At 37.5% G+C, this 21,540-nt stretch overlaps 1 protein-coding gene across 1 annotated transcript in view; it reads left to right on the plus strand.

The window, feature by feature from the left end:
• Positions 1-20,284, plus strand: part of IFT88 (intraflagellar transport 88) — a 168,644-nt gene extending 148,360 nt beyond the window's left edge. The window contains 2 exon segments of the mRNA XM_028531560.2: positions 19,554-19,664; positions 19,900-20,284. Of these exon segments, the coding sequence (XP_028387361.1) occupies positions 19,554-19,664; positions 19,900-20,021 (233 nt within the window). The 3' untranslated portion in view covers positions 20,022-20,284.
• The last annotated feature ends 1,256 nt before the right edge of the window (positions 20,285-21,540 follow it).

Below are 21,540 nucleotides of genomic sequence, written 5' to 3' on the forward strand. Positions count from 1 at the left end.
CTTTCTCAGTAAGTAAAGACTGTTCCCTTGAAAACTGACTTAATTTTTATTGGAAGAGAACATATGGGGGAAGTTTTGTAGTTAACCTCTTAACTTAATTTGTTCCATGAATAGAGCCTATGTCATAAAACTATCTCACAAAAAAAAGAACATGTGTTTAAAAACTGTAACATCCTAAAATGTTGTAAATAGGTCACCTTCTTAGTATGAGTTGCCTTGTAAAGATTTTAATCAAAGCAGGATGTCATCTGCCCTGTAGCAAAGGAGCTGTGAGAATTTTTCCAAGTCTCAAGATTATAAACTTGCTTTATAAGTTGAAGGCAAGAAGAGTGAGCGTCTCTGCTGCTCTGGGGATGGGATGAGGGTCTAAAACAGGACTATGAAAAGAGATTGTGAGTTTAATTTGTCTGAATGTTTGTCATTCAGACAGCTACATATCATGATGAGCTAAACTGCCAAGGTTTGAATAGCATATGGCAGGAATATATGAATAAGACCACAGTTCTTTATATATACTTTCCACGTCTCTATGAAAAGTGCCACACTTTACATCGATCCTTTGCCAAAATAGACATTACTGTGTATGGGCAAGGACCATGCTGGCAATCGGAAAACCTGGATTTTGGTGTTGCCTTGCCGCCAACTATGGACTCTTAAACAACTGACTTCACCTCCCTCAGCCGGTTTCTCATCTGTAAAACAAAGAGGTTAGACACCTTTTTTAGTGACATTTTTGTGTATTTCTCCTGGCTGTGAAATTATTACAGACTTCTATTTCTGACAGTAAGATGGACTGAATGTTCAGGGAAACTCCTCTACTTAGAGCACTCCTGAAAACTGGACTGAGTACTTTTTAAAAAGGGGAAGGAAAAAGAAATAAGAAAATGAAAAAAAAACTTTTTAAACTCATGGCTGAGTTTGCAAGAAAGAAGGGAATTATTTGGAAGCCAAAAATGAGTTGAAAACTTAAATTCAAACAAGTACAGAAGCTGGTGTTTGCCCTGGCAAATTTCTAGTGGCCTAGAGCCTGGACTTTGGCACTCATAGAGAAAAAGAAATAAAGCTTAGGGCTCCAAAAGATCAGATCAAAAACTCCCCTTCACAGAGCCAGGACCCTTAGACAACCATACCCTCCAAGGGTCAAATAGAAAAGGATTTACCACACAAAGGATGAGTTTCCACCTTGGTTCTGCTGAAATGTCATAAACATGGGAAGCTTCTTTGAAATTCCTAACCATAAGCCCTCATATGGTTTTGGAGCTAGAATGTATTACCTGTGTGGCCTGAAAAAATCAAAGCTAAAAGTTTGGTATAGAATGGAATTGAATGGTGGTGTTCCCAGGGGCATAGAAGAAACAAATTTAATCTTCCCTGGAGGAATATACTTTAAATAAGTTTTAAATAATAGCTTCAGATAAAGTTCCAAAGATCAAGAACCTTCAACTTTAAGAAAACACATGAGGAAATAAGCCTCTATGAATGAGGAACAGACACTATAGAATCTAGTCTTCAAAGATGGCATATAATTATCAAATAAAGAGTAGATTTTAAAAGTGAGAACACACATATCTCTTGTTACATGAACCCTAGAACTGAGTAGATTCAGATACTTTTTTGAGGTAGTGTTGTTATCCTCTTCTATCTGAACTCTAACATTTGCTGTCCAAAATTTAGGAATCAGCCCTGGCTGGTGTGACTCAGTGAACTGAGTGCTGGCCTGTGAACCAAAGGGTCGCCAGTTCGATTCCCAGTCAGGGCACATGCCTGGGTTTCGGGCCAGGTAACTAGTGGGGGGCGTGCAAGAGGCAACCACACATTGATGTTTCTCTCTCTTTCTTTCTCTCTCCCTTCCCCTCCCTCTAAAAATAAATCAGTAAAATCTTTTAAAAAATAAAGTAAGCCATGGCCATTGTGGCTCAGTGGCTGAGTGCTAGCCTGTGAATCAAAGGGTCACCAATTTAATTCGTGGTCTAGGGCACATGCCTGGGTTGTAGGCCAGGTCCCCGGTAGGGGGTGCATGAGAGGCAACCACACACTGATGTTTCTTTCCCCCTCTCTGTCTCCCTTTCCTTCCATAAAAAATAAATAAATAAAATCTTTTTTAAAAAATAAAGTAAAATTTAGGAATCTGGTAACACAGAATGCCCCATTATCCAAATTCTAACTATACAAATTCAAGAGTTGGTATCAGACAGTGAGGAATACTTTTATATTTTAAATATAACAATGGGATTAAAGAATATAAAAATTAGTAAGCAGACCTGAAAAACCAAATTGAACCTCCAAACATGAACAATGTAATGGAAATAAAAAATGCAATAGATGGTTTAAAGAAGGGGTCAGAAACCTACAGCCTGCAGACCAAATCTGGCTTAATTGACTACCTGTTTTTGTCAATAAAGTTTTACTGGAGTATAGCCATACTCAATCATTTATAGTCAGACCATATGGTATGAAAAGTCTAAAGTCTTTACTATCCCGTCTTTACAGAAAAAGCTTCCTGGCCAGTGAAAAATATATTAGATCAGATGAAAAGACAGTTCATGACCTGGGAGATAGAGCTGAAGAAATTACCCAGAATGCAGGACAAAGCAACAGGAAATAGAAGGGTTTAAGAGACATGAAGGATATAGTAGAAGATCTAACATACCTATAATAAAAGACTCTGTCAATTAGGGAAAGGAAATAATGAGTAAATGGCTGAGAATTTTTTAGAATTAATGAGATCCTCAAACTTACAAAGCTAAATCAAAAGTGGGATAAATAAAAAGAAAGAATAATTGTAGTACATCAGTCAAATTACAATATACAAAAATTGAAAAACTCTTGCTGACTTCTCAAAGTTGAAAATTGAAACCAGAAATAGTGGAATTAAACCATCATATTGCTGTCTCCAGTGGAGTCCCTTAACCTCATAAAGGTAATAAAATTTCCTAAAATACTACCAAAAATGAATACTGTTATAGAAAATGTAGACTTCCAGATAAAAAATAAAAAAAAAAACCTAGTTACTCAAATACCATATCCAAAGATGAATGCGTATAGTTTATCTTATTTTTTATTTTATTATTTTTACATTATGGTATATTTTATTGTTTTTGCTAATACAGCTGTCCCATATTTTCCTCCTTTGCTGCCCTCTACCCAGATCCCCCACACACACAACTTCAGGCCATCCCCACACCACTGACCATGTCCACGGGTCATACACATATGTTCTTTGGCTACTCTATTCCCTATGCTATACTCTACATCCCCATGACCATTCTGTAACTACCAATTTGTACTTCTTAATTCCTTCACTGTTTTTGCCCATACATCCAACACCCTCCCATCTCACAACAATCACAATGTTCTCTGTATCTATAATTCTATTTCTGTTCTACTTGTTTATTTTGTTTTGTTTTTTTAAAATCAATTGTTGATAGATATGTGTTTATTGCCATTGCATTCTTTATATTTTTTATCATCTTCTTCTTAGAGAAGACCCTTTAACATTTCATATAATACTGGTTTGATGGTGATAAACTCCTTTAGTTTATTTTTGTCTGATAAGCTCTTTATGAGTCCTTTGATTCTAAATGACAGCTTGGCTGGGTAGAGTAATCTTGGTTGTAGGTGTTTGTTTTTCATCCCTTTGAATATTTCTTGTCAATCCCTTTTAGCCTGCAAAGTTTCTTTTGAGAAATTAGTCAACAGTCTGATGGGAGCTCCTTTGTAGATAACTGTTTTTCTCTTGCTCCTTTTAAGATTCTCTCTTTGTCCTTAAACTTTGGTATTTTAATTAAGATGTGTCTTGGTGTGTTCCTCTTTGGGTCCAACTTGTTTGGAACTCTCTGTGCTTCCTGGACTTGTATGTCCATTTTCTTCACCAAGTTAGAGAAGTTTTCTGACATTATTTTTCAAATAGATTTCTAATTTCTTGCTCTCTCTCTTCTCCTGGCACCCCCATGATGCAAATGTTGGTATACTTGAAGTTGTCCCAGAGGCTATTTATACTATCCTAATTTTTTTGTATTCTCTTTTTGTTTTTTTTAAATATATATTATTGATTATGCTATTACAGTTGTTCCATCATTTTCTTCCCTTTGTTCCCCTCTGCCCTGCATCCCACCACCCACCATCATTCCCCCTCCCCCTTAGTTCATGTCCATGGATCGTACATATAAATTCTTTGGCTTTTCCATTTCCCATACTATTTTTAAGCTCCCCTTGTCTATTTTGTACCTATCACTTATGCTTCTTATTCTCTGTACCTTTTCCCCCATTCTCCCCACTACCCCTCCCCACCGAGAACCCTCCATGTGATCTCCATTTCTGTGATTCTGTTCCTGTTCTAGTTGTTTGCTTAGTTTATCTTTGTGGTTTTTTTGTTTTTTTTAAGATTTTATTTATTTATTTTTAGAGAGGGAAGGGAGGGAGATAAGGGAGATAGAGAGAGGAGAGAGAGGAGAGAGAGAGAGAGAGAGAGAGAGAGAGGCATCAATGTGCGGTTTCTGGGGGTTATGGCCTGCAACCCAGGCAGGTACCCTGGCTGGGAATCGAACCTGCGACACTTTGGTTCGAAGCCCATGCTCAATCCACTGAGCTACGCCAGCCAGGTCATCTTTGTTTTTGTTTCTGTTCTTAGGTTCAGTTGATAGTTGTGAGTTTGTTGTCATTTTACTGTTCATATTTTTTTATTTCTTCTTTTTCTTAGATAAGTCCTTTTAACATTTCATATAATAAGGGCTTGGTGATGATGAACTCCTTTAACTTGACCTTATCTGGGAAGCATTTCATCTGCCCTTCCATTCTAAATGATAGCTTTGCTGGATAGAGTATTCTTGGATGTAGGTACTTGCCTTTCATGACTTGGAGTACTTCTCCCCATCCCCTTCTTGCCTGCAAGGTTTCTTTTGAGAAATCATCTACTAGCCTTATGGGAACTCCTTTGTAGGTAACTGTCTCCTTCTCTCTTGCTTCCTTTAAGATTCTCTCCTTCTCTTTAACCTTGGCTATTATAATTATGATGTGCCTTGGTGTGTGTTTCCTTAGGTACAACTTCTTTGGGACTCTCTGAGCTTGCTGGACTTCCTGGAAGTCTGTTTCCTTTGCCAGATTGGGGAAGTTCTCCTTCCTTATGTTTTCAAATAAGCTTTCTATTTCTCACTCTGCTTTTTTTTCTTCTGGCACCCCTATTATTCGGATGTTGGAATGTCTAAAGTTGTCTGGAGCTTCCTAAGCCTCTCCTCATTGTGTTGAGTTCTCATTTCTTCATTCTGTTCTGGTTGAGTGTTTATTTTTTCCTTCTGCTCCAAACCATTGATTTGAGTCCTGGCTTTCCTTCCCATCACTGTTGGTTCCCTGTACATTTTCCTTTATTTCACTTTTCATACCCATCCCTTTTCCCTCTATTTTGCAATCATATTCAACCATTTCTGTAAGCATCCTGATTACCAGTGTTTTGAACTCTGCACCTGATAAGTTGGCTGTCTCTTCATCACTTACTTGTATTTTTTCTGTTCTTTCATCAACAGAGCTTTGATCTGTTCTTTTATTTGGGCCATTTTTGGTTTTTTTGGTCTCAGTGCATCAGTTACATAGTAACGGGAGGAGTCTTAGGTATTCACCAGGGTGGACCAGGGTGGGGCTACACAGGTCACTGTGTTCTGCTGCTGTCTGTGGGAGAGGAGTCAGAGAGGGAACAATAGCATTTGCTCAGCACCCGGTGGCTTTCAATCACTTCCTCCATTGCCCCCATGCAAACTGGGCCCTTCTGGTGCTGACTCCTGGATGGGTGGTTTTGTGTACATTCTAGAACTCATTGGGTCTCTCCAATGGACTCTCCTGTGAGGCTGGGAGTTTCTCCTGCTGCCTGAATCTCCACAGGTTTTTTCAGTCAGAGGTTTTGAGGCTTTATTTCCCCACACTGGAACCCTGGGTTGTGTGGTCTGTCTTGTTCCCCAGTTGTTCCTCCCGGTTTATCTGCACACAAACATGGGGCCTGGTCCTCCAGTTCCTGCCTTGCCACACGTCCTCTGCCTGTCTCCACCCCTCCCACTGGTCTGGAAGAATGTTTCTTCTTTATCTCCTTGGTTGTCGGACTTCCAAACAATTTTGGAATTGTTCAGTTTTCTGGCAGTTCTGGTTATTTTTTGTTTTTAAATTTGTTGCTGTCCTTCTTTTAGTTGTGCAAGAAGGCACAGTGTATCTACTACATATGCCTCCATCTTGGCTGGTGGATTCTTTTTTTCTTTTTGCTGTTCTGACTGGCTCTTTTTTGCTTCCTTATGTTCCCAATCTTTGATTTGATTCTTGGCTTCATCCACTCTACTGTTGATTCCCTGTAAATTGTTCCTTATTTTAATTAGTATATCCTTTGCTTCTGGCTGGATTTTTTAATGCTATTGAGGCCTTCACTAGATTTCTTGAGTATTCTTTTAACCAGCGTTTTGAACTCTGCATCTAATAGATTGCTTGTATCCATTTTATTCAGTTCTTTTTCTGGAGTTTTGATCTGTTATTTCATTTAGGCCATGTTTCTTTGTCTCCTCATTTTGGTAGCGTCCCTGAGTTTATTTCTATGTACTAGGTAGAGCTGCTATGTCTCACAGGTTGATAGAGTGACCTAATCTAGTAGGTGTCCTATAGAGCCCAGTGGCACAGCCTCCCCTATTATCTAAGCTGGGTACTCAAGGTGTGTCCACTGTGTGGGCTTATATACCCTCCTATTGTAGTTGAGCCTTGATTGCTGTTGGTACATCCAAAGTCAGCTACCACCTGTGTTCTGTCCAGTCACACAGCATAATATACAGAATGATTTGCAGATGGCCACTACTTATGCTAGACTTTGAAGTGCCCAGGTGAGGGAAAGCTGTGAACCAAGGCTGGCTGCTGCTAGTGCTGGGCCTGGAGCAACTTAGGAAGAGGTACTGGGCTCCCTGAAGCTAGATGCTGCTTGCTTGAGAGAATTTAGGAAAATCTGAAGCATGAGCCAAGACAGGCCATTTGTATGGAAAAGCCACTGGAAACAGCTTCACAGGCCCAAAAGCTGCATGAGGCAGGGCCTCAGGGAATCACCAGGGTGGGGAAAACATTGTGAGCCAGGTTGATGGAGTCTCAGATAGGGTGGCTGACTGCTGGTTCTTTTGATAGATAAGAAAAGGAACTATGGCCTCTGCCAGCACTTATGTCTAGGGGAAAGCTACTTCTCAGCCCTCACCCTAATACCAGATAATTTAGTTCCTTTGTGTAATGTCTCTGCTGCCTTTCATCCTGCTGACCCCATGCTGGAGCTCAGAGGGTGTGAGTTCAAATAAGTCTCTACATGGACCCTTTAAGAGGAACTGCCTGAGACTCCAGTAATTTCTGTCTTTCCCAGCCTCAATTCCTACTGGTTGCTACAACCAGAAGTTATAGGGACTTGTGTTCCTGACACTGGAACCCTGAACTGGGGAGACTAGTGTAGATCTGGTACTCTTCACTCCTGAAATATCCCTCCTGATATTTATCTGCCAAACGTGAGTGTGGGACCAGCTTGCTCCATGTCTCCACCCCTCTACCAGACTTGATGTGGCTTCATCTTTAATTTCATAGTTGATTTCTTCTTCAATCCCATAGTTGTAGGACTTCCATTTAGCTCAATTTCTGACCATTCTGAATGATAGTTCTATAATTTAGTTGTAATTTTGATTGAATCTGTGTATTTTAAAAATAAACATCATATTACTGTAAAATGTTGTACCCTGCTTTTTAAAAAGATTTTATTTATTTATTTTTAGAGATGGGGAAGGAAGGGAGAAAGAGTGGAAGGGAAATTTCAAAGTGAGAGAGAAACATGAATTGGTTGCCTCTTGTACATGTCCTATCTGGGAATAAAACCCACAACCCAGGTATGCACCCCAACCAGTAATTGAATTGGGGACTACTTGTTTTGCAGGATGATACCCAACTGAATTCACACTGATCAGGGCATACCCTGATTTCTTCATTCACTATAAATCATGTCTACTTGCCTGTCATCAAATGTTTTCATGATTTGCCTGGCTGGTGTAGCTCAGTGGTCTTAGTGTGGGCCTGTGAACCAAAGGGTAGCTGGTTTGATTCCCAGTCAGGGCACATGCCTTGGTTGCAGACCAGGTCCCCAGTAGGGGACATATGAGAGTCAACCACACATTAATGTTTCTCTCCCTCTCTTTCTCCTTCCTTTCTCTTCTCTCTAAAATAAAAATAAATAAAATCTTTAAAAATATATTTTTATGATTTTCTTAGAAAAAACTTTTAGGAGTAGAATTACTGAGTATAAAGGTATGGAAATTTTAAGAATTTTTGAAAATTGTAGTCAAAGAAAAATTTATCATTTTAATAATTTTGAAGTATACAGTATTAACTAAATGTATATTGCTATGCTGTAGGTCTCTATAACCTTTCCATCATACAAAACAGAAATTCTAAACCCAGTGAACAATGACTGCCCTTTTTTCTCTCCCATCTCCCTACCCTTCTAGTCTCAGTTTCTAATTTTGATGACTTTAGATAACTCATATCAGTGGGATTGTGCTGTATTTGTATTTTTGTGACTGGCTTGTTTTACTTAGCATAGTGACCTTAAGGTTCATCCATGATGTAGCATGTGTCAAGAGTGTACAATATCCCATTTCATGTTTTTACCACATTTTCTTTATCCATTCATATATTGATGGACATTGAGGTTGTTTCTACCTCTTGGCTGTTGTGAATAATGTTGCTATATATGAACGTGGATGTGCAAATATCCCTTCAAGATCTGTTTTTATTCTTTTAAATATATACCCAGAAGTGGGGTTATTAGATCATATGATAATTCTATTTTTAATATTTTGAGGAACCTTCATACTGTTTCCCATAGCACTGCATTCCTATCAATGGTACACAAGGGTTTCGTTTTCTCCACACACTTGTTATTTTCTGTTATTTGATACTGGCCATCTAATTGATATGAGGTGTTATCTCATTGTGGTTTCAATTTTCATTTCCCTGACAATTAGCAATGTTGGGCATCTTTTCATATGCTTATTGGTCATTAGAATTATCTTCTTTGGATAAATGTCTATTCAGAGCCTTTGCACATTTTTAAATTATATTGTTTGTGTTTTTGTTCTTGAGTTGTGGAATTGATATAGTTTAGATATTAATCTCTTATTGAATATATGGTTTGCAAGTATTTTCTACTATTCCTAAATGTGTCTTCCCACTCAGATGATTTTTTTCTTTTGCTGAACAGAAGTTTTTAAAGTTTGATGTCTGTTGTTCATTTTGTTGCCTGTGCTTTTGGTATCATACCTTTTCCTCTAGCTTTCTTCTAGGAGTTATATAGTTTCAGGTCTTACACTTAGATCTTTAATCTATTTTGAGTTAATTTTTGTATATCATTTAAGATAATCATTCAACTTTATTCTTTTGCATATGGATATCCAGTTTTCCCAACAGTGTTTGTTGAAGAGACTGTCCTTTGTGTGGTCTTAACACTGTTGTTGAAAATTAGTTGACCACCTACATTATTTCTGGACTTTCTATTCTGTTGCATTGGTCTAACTATAAGCCTGTCTTTTTTATTAGTACCATACTGTTTGATTACTGTAGCTTTGCAATATGTTTTGCAATCTATAATTGTTAAAGCCTCCAACTTTGCTTTGCTTTTTTTCAGTATTGGTTAGGCTATTCAGGGTCCTTTGGAATTCTATACAAGTTTTAGAATGTCCTTTAATTTCTGCCAAAAAATATTGCCATTGGGAATTTGATAGGGATTGCATAGAATACGAAGATTTCTTTGGGTGGTGCAGACATTTTAAAAGTAATAAGCCTTCCAACCTGTGAACATTGGATGTCTCTTTTTTTTTTTTTTTAGTCATTATTCAAGTACAATTTTCTGCCTTTTATTCCCATTCCAGCCCACCTACCCATCCCTCCCCACCTGCCTCCCATTTCCACCTTGCCTTGGTTTTTGTCCATGTGTCCTTTATATTTGTTCCTGTAAACCCTTCCCATTCTCCCCTGAAATTCCCTCTTCTCTCCCCTCTGGTCACTGTCAGCCTGTCCTCTATTTCAGTGTCTTTGACTGTATTTTGCTTGTTTATTTGTTTTGTAGTTTAGGTTCCTATTAAAGATGAGATCATATGGTATTTGTCTTTCACTGCCTGGCTTATTTTGCTTAGCATAATGCTCTCCAGTTCCATCCATGCTGTTGCAAAGGGTAGGAGCTCCTTCTTTCTTTCTGCTGCATAGAATTCCATTGTGTAAATGTACCATAGTTTTTTGACCCACTCATTTACTGATGGGCACCTAGGTTGCTTCCAGCACTTGGCTATTGTGAATTGTGCTGCTATGAACATTGGGGTGCAAAGGTTCTTTTGGGTTGATGTTTCAGGATTCTTAGGATATAGTCCCAGCAGTGGAATTGCTGGGTCAAAAGGTAGTTCCAATTTTAGTTTTCTGAGGAAATTCCATACTGTTTTCCATAGTGGTTGTACCAGTCTGCAGTCCCACCAACAGTACACCAGGGTCCCCTTTTCTCCACAACCTCTCCAACACTTGTTGTTTGTTGCTTTGTTTATGATGGCCATTCTGACTGGTGTGAAGTGGAATCTCGTTGTGGTTTTAATTTGCATCTCTCTGATAGCGATATTGAACATCTTTTCATGTGTTTCTGGATCCTCTGTATGTCCTCCTTGGAGAAGCGTCTGTTCAAGTCCTTTGTCCATTTTTTAATTGGGTTGCTTGTCTTCTTAGAGTGGAGTCGTGTAAGTTCTTTATATATTTTGGAGATTAAACCCTTGTCTGAGGTATCATTGGCAAATATGTTAATTTTGATACTGTTTTCTTTAGCCATGCAAAAGCTTTTAATTTTGATGAGATCCCATTTGTTTATTCTTTCCTTTATGTCCCTTGCTCTAAGGGCCATGTCAGTAAAAGTGTTTCTGCATAAAATATCTGAGATTTTCCTACCTACATTCTCCTCTAGGACTTTAATGGTGTCACAGTTTATATTTAAGTATTTTATCCACCTTGAATTTATTTTTGTGTATGGTGTAAGTTGGTGCTCAAGTTCCATTTTTTTGCATGTGGCTGTCCAGTTTTCCCAATACCATTTGTTGAAGAGGCTATTTTTACTCCATCTTATGTTGCCGCCCCCTTTGTCAAATATTAATTGACCATAAAGACTTGGGTTTATTTCTGGGCTCTCTGTTCTGTTCCATTGGTCCATGTGCCTATTTTTATGCCAGCACCAGGCTGTTTTGATTACAGTGGACTTGTAATACAGTTTGGCATCAGGTATTGTGATCCTTACTCTTCTTTCTTAAAAGAAGAGTGGCTTCTTGTAGCAGCTATTCGGGGTCATTTATGGTTCCATATAAATTTTTGAAGTGTTTGTTCTATGTCTGTGAAATATGCCATTGGTACTTTAATAGGTATTGCATTGAATGTATTAATTGCTTTGGGTAGTATGGACATTTTGATGATGTTAATTCTTCCAATCCATGAACACGGTATATGTTTCCATTTGTTTGCGTCTTCCTTGATTTCTTTCCTCAGTGGATGTCTTTTTATAATTTGTGTCTTCCTTAATTTCTTTCAGCAGTGTTTTATAGTTTTCAAGGGTACAAATCTTTTACCTCCTTTGTTGCTTACATATATTCTTACATATTTTATTCTTTTTGATGCTTTTGCAAATGGAATTGTTTTCTTAATTTCATTTTTAGATTGTTCATCGTTAGTGTATAGAAATGCAATTGATTTTTGTGTTGATTTTGATCCTACAACTTTGCTAAATTTTTTATTAGTTCTAACAGGTTTTTGGGGGGGAGGTAGCATCTTTAGTGTTTTCTTTGTATAATAACATAATGTCATTTATGAACATATGTAATTTAATTTTTTTTCCTTCCTGTTTCAATGACTTTTTTTCCTTGCTTACTGCTCTGGCCAGAACTTCCAGTACTATGTTGAGTAAAAGTGTCAAAAGTGGTCATTGTTGCCTTGTTTCTGATCATAGAGGGACAGCTTTCAATTTTTTTTACACAGTAATTTAAAACCCAATTGTGTTCACTGTGGGTTTTTTCATTATGCCTTTTATTATGTTGATGTCATTTCCTTCTATTCCAAGTATGTTTAGTGTTTTATCTTGAAAGAATATCAAATTTTGACAAATGCCTTTGTCGAATGCATAAAATAAATTATCATGTGGTTTTTGTTTTTCATTCTTTTAATTTGGTATATTTATTATGCTGATTGACTTTTGTATATTGGACCATCCTTGCATTCCAGGAATAAATCCCCCCAGGTCATAATGTGTTGTTGAATTTGTTTTGCTCACATTTTGTTGAGGATTTTTGCATCAATGTTCATCAGGGAGATTGTTCTGTAGTTTTCTTAAGATATTTTTGTCATATTTTGGTGTCAGTGTAATGCTGGCCTCATAGAATGAGTTTGAAAGGGTTCTGTCTTCTTCATTTTTTTTGGAAAAGTTTGAGAAGGATTAATGTTATTTCTTCTTTAAATATTTGGTAAAATTCTCCAGCAAAGCCATCTGGTCCAGAGCTTTTCTTTGTTGGGAAGTATTTGTTTACTGATTTAATCTTACTAGTTAATCTTACTAATTATCAGTCTGTTCAGATTTTTTTATTTCTTCATGATTCAGAAATTTGTTTCTAGAAATTTATCCATTTCTTCTGTTTTCCAGTTTTTCACATAAGATTGTTCATAGTAGTCTCTTATCTGTTTTATTTCTGTGGCATCAGTTGTAATGTCTCCTTTCACTTTTTTTTTTGTCATTGGAGTCTTCTCTTTTTTTCTCAGTTTAGACCTAAGGGTCTGCCAATTTTGTTGATCGTTTCAAAAACCTAAGCCTTATTTTTGTGTTATTTTTCTATTCTATATTGTATTAATTTCTGCTCTAATATTTATTATTTCATTCCTTCTGCTAACTTGGTCTTTTAAATTTCTTGAGGTGTTTAGTTAGGCTGTTGATTTGAAATCTTTGTCTTTTTTTAAGATTTTATTTATTTTTTAAAGAGAAGGAAAGGAATAGAGAGATGGAGAGAAACATCACATGCAAGAGAAGCATTGATTGGTTGCCTCTCACATTCCCCAGCTAGGGGCCTGGCGCACAACCCAGACATGTGCCCTGTCTGAGAATTAAACCCACAACTTTTTGGTTTGCAGAACAACACCTAACCCACTGAGCCACAACCAGTCAGGGCAAGATCTTTCTTTTTTAATGTATGCATTTATAGCTATTACATTTCCTCTTAGCACTGCTTTTGCCACATCTCATAAGTTTTGGTGTTTTGTATTTTTATTTTCTTTTATGTCAAGATATTTTATAATTTCTCTTATGATTTCTTCTTTTACCTCTTCTTCTTCTTTCTCTTCTTTTCTTCTTCTATTGGTTAAGAGTTTGTTTAATTTCCACATAGTTGTGAATTTTCCAGTTCTTCTTTTGCAATTGGTTTTTAGTTTCATTTCATTGTGATCTGAAAAGATACTTGATGTAGTTTCATTGTTCTTAAATTTGTTAAAAATTGTTTTATGGCTAACATGCATTCTATCCTGGAGAATGTTCTGCATGCTCTTGAGAACATGCATTCTGCTGTTGTTGGATTGTGTTTTGTATATGTCTCTTAGCTCTACTAGGTCTGTAATGTCGTTCAGTTCCTCTATTTTCTGTTGATTTTCTGACTGGTTGATCTATTTATTATTGAAAGGGGATATTGAAATATTCTACTACTATTATGTTACTCTCTTTTTCTACCTCCAATTCTGTCAATGTTTGCTACATACATTTGGGTCTCTCTACTGTTAAGGTGTAGATACATTTGTAGTTGGCTTATCTTCCTGGTGCATCAGCCCGTTAATCATTACATAATGTCCTTGTGACAGTTTTTGACTTAAAGTATATCTTGTCTGAAAATAAATATGGCCAGTCCTACTCTGTTTGGATCACCATTTACATGAAATATCTTGAGCCATCCTTTATACTTTCAGCCTATGTATGTCATTGTATCTAACATGAGTGTCTTATAGACAACATTCAGCTGGATCTTTTTGTTGTTGTTTTTAACCATTCAGCCATGCTATGTCTTTTGATTGGGGAGTTTAGTCCATTTACATTTAAAATAATTACATCCAGGGAAGTACTTACCACTGTCATTTTGTTAATCTTTTTTTATGTCTTGTAGTTATTTTGCCCTTTTCTGATGCGGATCCTGGCCGGCAGGATCCATGTGTTGTGGCCGCTGTGAACAAATACACAAGGACTGCAGAAGTAAGTCCTGTGGAGAAAAGGAGATGGCATGGCTGCTCTCAGAGAGAGAGAGAGAGGGCCCAGGCCCCTGCCTGGACAGGCTTTTATTGCTTTTTCTGGGTATGTTACATTGGGGATGGTCCTCATTTACTATGCACAGGTTCAATGCAGGTGGTTACCTTTTACAGATAACAAAGGAAAGAATGTTGTTAATTACTTCAAAGAGAAGGATGTTGCAGATCAAGGAGAAAAGTGGTTGAACTGGTTACACTCCATCCTCGGGAGGTTTAGCACAGACTTTAGGAAGTTACAGTAAGCACTTGCTGCCTCAATCAGGGTGAGGGAGTTTTAGCAAAAGCAAGCCTCATAGCGGCCTAGGTACAGGCCTAGGTACAATGCAGGCCTGATTCCCCATGGGTAAACCTCTCTGTGGGCGTGGGTCCTGTGTGTCACTCGCTCCCCACTGGTTTTCCATATGGGAGCTGAGCTACATTCCCACTCCACACAGAATGGCTCCCTATACTTTTCCTCTTTTGCTGTCTTCATTTTGTTGATTTTGTGTGTGTGTGATGACATACTTTGATTCCTTTTCCATTTTCTTTTGTACATCTTCTATGGATGTTTTTTGTGGTTACAATGGGAATTACATAAAATATCCAACAGCTATAACAGTCTATGTTAGGCTAATAACAACTTCAATCAAATACAAAACTCTGCTTCTTTTTATATCTTTCTTCCATCACTTTGTTACTGATATTGAAGATTACATCTTTTTACATTTTGTATTCATTCACATAGTTTTATAGTTATTCTCTTTTCATTGTTTATGTTCTATACCTGAATTAAAGTGATTTATGCACCACCATGACAGCCCTGCAGAATTCTGTGTTTGTCTGTATATTTACCTTTACCAGGGAGCTTTATATCATCATCTGCTTTTGTGTTGTTGCTTAGAGTCCTTTTGTTTCAACCTGAAGGACTCTTTTAACAGTTTAAGCAAGTGATTAACTCCCTCAGCTTTTATTTATCCAGGAAGATCTTTACTTCTCCTTCACTTTTGAAGGACAGTTTTGCCAGATATAGTATTCTTGGTTGGCAGATTTTTCTTTCAGCACTTTGAATATATTATTTCACTCCCATCTGGCCTATAACATTTATGCTGAGAAATCTGCTGATAATCATTCCAGTTACCTTGCACATGATGAGCTACTTTTCTCTTGCTGGTTTTAAGATTCTGTCTTGTTCTAAGGTGGTCTTCTGGGTCCTTCCTACTTGGAGTCCATTAAGCTTCTTGAACTTGGACATTCATTTTCTTCCCATATTTGGGAAGTTTTCATTCATGATTTCTTCAAATAATCTCTGTCTCATTCTCTCTTCATCTGGGGCTCTTATAATATGTATATTGATCTGCTTATAGCATTCCATAATTCTCTTAGGCTTTTTTCATTTTTTAAAGTTTATTGACTTTAAAGAGCAAGGAGGGTGGGGAGAGAGAGAGAGAGAAACATTGATTAGTTGCCCCACATAGGTGCTCTGACCTGGGATTGAACCCACAACCTAGGTACATACCCTGACTGGGAATTGAACTCCCAACCTTTTTGATGTACAGGACGATGCCCAACCAACTGATTCACACAGCAAGGATAGGCATTTTTTAAATTCTTTGTTTCCTTTAACTTTCTAATTTCAAATGTCAAGTTTGTAGATTCTTTATTATGTTTGATTATGTCTATTTTTTGTCCTTCTAATGACTTTTTTTCAATTCGGTTAGTGTGTTATTGTAATTCTCAACTCTAGAATTTCTATTTGGTTCTTTTTCACAGTTTCTATTTGTTGATAGCCTTGTTTTGTTCATGCTTCATTTTTGTAATTTTTTTTATTGTCCATATTCTCTTGTAGAACATTGAGCTTATTTAAGACAATTATTTTGAATTCTTTGTCAGGTAATTCATAGATCTCCATTTCTTTAGTGTCACCTTCTGGAGATTTGTTACTTTGTTTCTTTGTGTGTCTTGTTACATTCTGTTGTGTTCTCTTCCTTTGAAAAACCAGCCATTTATCCCAGTCTTTTTGTACCGGCTTTCCACAGAGCAAGAACTTCACCCATCAGCCCTTCTTAGAGATTATGAAAGTTTCTCAAAATTTATATGGGCTGTGTCTTCTCTCTACTTCTGTGTTCAACTTCCCAGTTAGAGATGTTTGATGGTTTCTTTGCAAGAATTTGAAATATTTTTTTCCTCTGGTGTACTGCAGGATCTTTGGCACTGCAACAAGCTGAACCTTCATTTGTTCTCTGCAGCCCCCAAAATATGCCAAATACCCATTAGTGCTCTGAGTCAGGTGACACAGAAACCAAATCCTCAGGCAGCCCCCACAGAGCTGGAATGTTGGATGTCCATTTCACTCCGATCTTTCCCTGCTGAGGAAAAGGCCATGAGCTGGATACATTCTCCTGATCACAAGTTGTGCTAGCTTTTGTCTGCAGTGGGGCTTTGATGCTTCAACAAGCCAAGGAGCTCTCCTGTGTTCTCAGCACTTCTCCAGCATCCTGAATATGCTGGCTTCTCATGAGCACTCCAAGTCAGGCAAGACAGAAACAAGGTCTCTCAGGCAGTTTTCTGAAAAACCCAAATGTGGGTGTATATTCTATTCTTATCTTTCCTTCCAAGGGAAAACTTGCAAGTTGGGCTTCCCAGTTGTGAGCTATGTTGGCTTGTGGGTAGGGGCAGACACACAGTTGAAATAAAATGGCCTTTCTTACCTGCTTAAAGGAAGTCGTTCTTGCCTCTGAGCTTCCTAACTGGTTTCTGGAACTATCATAAAGGCTTTCGGACCATGTGTTGGTGTGAAGTCAGTGTCTTCATAAGAGAACAAGGTCTGGGGCTTCCTATTCTGCTATCTCATTGCCTGGAAAATTTCAAGTCTTTTGATATATACAACCAAATTAATTTCAGAAATTTGTTCATTTGTTATTCTTATATTTTTTCAATCTTGGCCATTGTAATAGGCTATGTTGAATCCTACATTTAGAATTATGTGAATTTTAAATTATGTAATGTCTGATACCTACAAAAGAATATAGCTCTATGGAACATGTTAATAAAATTAATGAAGCCATCATAAAACATTATGACCTGAACGTTAGTTATGCCTACCCATGTGCTCTTCCCATTCTGTCTCCTGCCTCTCTCACATGTAACTACTATGGGTTTTATATTTTATATATATTCAGGTTTACATTCTTCAGTTTCTTGCCTTTTCATATATGATTTTCTTCTGTATGCAAATAATATATTTAAGTTTGCTTGTGTTTCAGCTTTCTAAAAAGGTTTCCTTTCAGTACATAGTGTTCCGGATGCTTTTTTAACTTTAGATGTTTCTAAGATTAAGTAAGTTTAACCATTTTTATATGTTTATTATACTTTTGTAATGTTTCCTTTAGGAATTATTTCTTTGTATACGTTGTCCATTTTATAGAGATATTCTTTTTTACTGGTGTAGGTAATTTTCAAGATTTTCTAAATTCTCTGATTTTAAGATTTTTTTCCCTTATAAAAGTATATCATTTGGAAGTTTTGTTGATTGATAATTCAGACTAATTGATCTCTCAATTCCACTTTCTGAACTTATTTGTTATTTACCTTCCCTGTAGGAAATAGTAATTATTGTTTGCTGCTATAGCTAAAAGGTTAGAATAACTTGTTTTATTATTTAGGCATAAAACCCACCCCAACTTACAATTGCTTATTGCACCATCTTTACCTGCCTATGTATGGCAGTGTTACTCCATGAAAGTTTAATCACAAATGATGCAGTGAGGATATTCACAATATACCCTCAGTGGCTTTCATAATAGAAAATATTTTAAAATTGTATTTATAACTTTTCAACTGGACAATGTTTTCTGACGTCAGTTTTCATTTCTAAAGGTTTGCCCTTTCTACAGGACTGGAATACATTAGGCTGGGAATTGCACATTTGGATTTCAGCAGGGCTTTGGATGTTTGAGAGAGATGTTTGGGCTTTGTTATGCAAGAGGTATTCATATAGATAAAGTATATCTGTGTGAAAGTGGAGCAAAAGTAATGTCTAGAGCAATAATTTCCAAACTTTCTGGACCGGAGCTCACTCAGACACTTTGAAAGACACCCATTGGCACTTGTAGAGAGAAAAAAAATAACTTAATTGTATCAAAAATTACAGAAGAACAAAATAACAAAAACTAAATAAAATATGTGGACACATTTAGTGCATTAAGCTAAGGCATTTTATTTCCAATAATATCAACCGTGCAGGGAAATGGTTAAGTTTTTGATAAGAACCTAGAGAGGTCTTATAATTTTGGTTCAGTTTGCCAAACTTAAAATGTGGAGCTTTAAAACTTAAAGACCATCTTGTTTTGGTTTCTATCCCTTGACATTGTCGATGAGCTAAAATAGAAAGTATGCTGAGACATGATCAGTGCTTATCTTTGACTACTCTCATTGTGAAAGTGAAGCTTTTACAACAAAAAAATAACATTGTGGGAATTTTAAAGAGAAGAAATAAAAACTATGGGACTGGAAGAGTGGCTCTTTTAGAATACATGATAATAGAGATTTAGGACAAAAAAAAAACGACTATCTCTTACTGATGTGAGTGCTCGTGCTCAGCCCTGTGTGAAAATCGTCAGCAATGCGAATGCGTTACTTCCCCTGGCAGTCGTTCCGGGTTCCGGCACCATCGTCCTTCTCAAGTCTGTCCTTACATGGAACCCGAACCAGTTGTGCTGCACAGGGCAACTCTAATGTTCTTCTAAATGAACATTCTTTTTCTAAATTTCTTCCCATCTTTTTTTTCCCCAAATGTTTGAATAAAGTAGATTGTGTATCTAGGTTCTCTCCTACCTGGGATGAGCTTGCACAGCCTCTGCTGCTGTATTTAATTGATGTGGTTTTAGGGCCACTCGGCAGCCTTGATATCACTTCCTAAGTGTTCTTTCTCCCAGTTCCCTTTGTTCTTTGCTAGATTATACTTGTCAAAGTGGTCTCTAACTTCTCACTAGTGAATCAGTAAGACTGAAACCTACATAACTAAGCACACATTTGAAAGAATCTTACGTGATGTTTTTTCTGTATTATAGATTCCCAACAAGAGATTTCTTTTAAATTTCAGATCATGAGAATGACATCCCTCAGAAGTTGACTTCCAGATGAAAGAACCTGACTGTTTCTTGGCAAATAAGCATGCTTCATGATGGAGTGTTATGTTTTCTCAACATGTTAAACAAATGCATTTTTATTTTTGTTTTCAGATAGTGGCCAGAACTGTAGTACCAGTAGTAAAGGTGAACGGCTAAGTGCCAAACTCAGAGCTTTGCCTGGGACAAACGAGCCTTATGAAAGTAGCAGTCACAAAGAAATAGGCAAGTGCCCGTGCTCCCACCCAGCCCCACAGGTACACCAGGCCCGAAGACTGGTGAGATGGCAAAAATGTATAATTGGGCATTAAGAATTTCGTACATACCGACAAAATTTAAATGACTGGGAGAGCATTTCTGTTCACCCTTGAGTTGTTCAGTTTTGATTGTTAAACTAACTGGTTTCACATTTGTTTTGTTTTTCGTATCACTCTAATGTAAACATCTGTTTTGAACCTAGATGCCTCCTATGTGGACCCACTCGGCCCTCAAGCAGAAAGACCAAAGACTGCGGCCAAAAAAAGAATTGAAGAGGATGATTTTGCTGATGAAGAGTTAGGAGATGATTTACTTCCCGAATAATATGCATATTATATGTTATTTATTGAAGGAAAGAAATTGCCTTGTGAGATAATACTAATGTTAAACCTTGGGTTAAATATACAAACTTTAATTTTGTACACTTTAAAGGCTTTATATAAGTGTATTCTGTTCTTTAAGTTGGATGTAAGTCCTGTTTTGTTTCTAATGGAATTAAAATGTGTGAAACGAATCCTTTAGGCCCATGACTTCCTTACCCTTTTGAAAACATTGACCCCCAGTAATAAATGAATTTCATTGCACAACCAAGTATCCTCCATACACACACACGTGTGTGTGTGTTCACAAAAATTACCTTTATTACTACAGTGCATGCTATTTTCTATAATTTCACTTAAAAGTGTTATAATGAAAACTGCACTGATTTCATGGGTTGCAGCTTGAAAAATATTGTGCTAGGGACATATCCTTACTGAATCTTTATTCAAGCTACATTATTTTGAGTTTGGAATTTTTGCCTGCGGAGGATGATAATACTATTAAAACAGTATGTGTGGAGGCAGTACAAAGTATAGTAAGAGAAAATGCCAAACTATGACCCGTTGCTCTTTCCTGTAGTGTCTGTGCCTTCAGCCCAGCGGCATGCACCCACATCACTGAGCAGTGGCCCAGGGTGTGGGGTGGAGGCCAGGCCTGCCTGCATTTCTCCTCAGCAGGGTGTCTGGCCCATCAACGCTATATAGAGGAATCACAATGGCTATGTAGAGGAATCACAATGACGGCAGTCAGAAGAAGCGGCTCCTTGTGAACCCCTTGCTAGAGAGGATGAGCAGTGATATAGCTGATAAGCAGTATCATGTGATAAGCAGTCTACAGCTGTGCCTGGTATTGGGGTGGCTAAGTGACCAGAGGGTGGAAGGGAGGGACTGAAGATGATAAATCAAGTTCCCATGACTGTGAGGATGGTGACATCTTCAGTGAAGAACACTGGAGAGCCTGGCTGGTGTGGCTCTGGATTGGGTGCCCACCTGCCAAGCAAAGGGTCACCAGTTGGATTCCCAGTCAAGGCACATGCCTGGGTTGTGGGCCAGGTCCCTAGTAGGGGGTGTGTGAGAGGCAGCCACACATTGATGTTTCTCTCCCTTTCTCCTTTCCTTCCCCTCTCTAAAAATAAATAAAATCTTTTTTAAAAAAGAACACTAGAGAGGATTCTTTCTAAGGGAATGTGACAAGCTTGGTTTTGAGTATTCTGTTGCCTTTTTCTCGCTTGTATGTCTCAAATTTGGATTTAGTTAACATGCTGATATCACATGTTCATAAATATGTTTAAATGGGGGGAACTGACCACAAATTGGACAACTAAAACACTTCACACCTATTTAGAAGATACTTTGTCGACTGTTTAGACTCACAAAGATTTTACATTTTATCAAATATGTGAGCATTTTCAATACTTTGCAATCTTTCCCAAATGAAAACTGTTAGAAATATTTTCTTTTCCACTTTAAAGGTAATGAAGGAAGAACAGAAAAGTTGCCATGTTAACAGACGGTGGCAGGCA

The sequence above is a fragment of the Phyllostomus discolor genome, chromosome 2 (genome assembly GCF_004126475.2).
Source record: "Phyllostomus discolor isolate MPI-MPIP mPhyDis1 chromosome 2, mPhyDis1.pri.v3, whole genome shotgun sequence".
Taxonomy (NCBI): Eukaryota; Metazoa; Chordata; class Mammalia; order Chiroptera; family Phyllostomidae; genus Phyllostomus; species Phyllostomus discolor.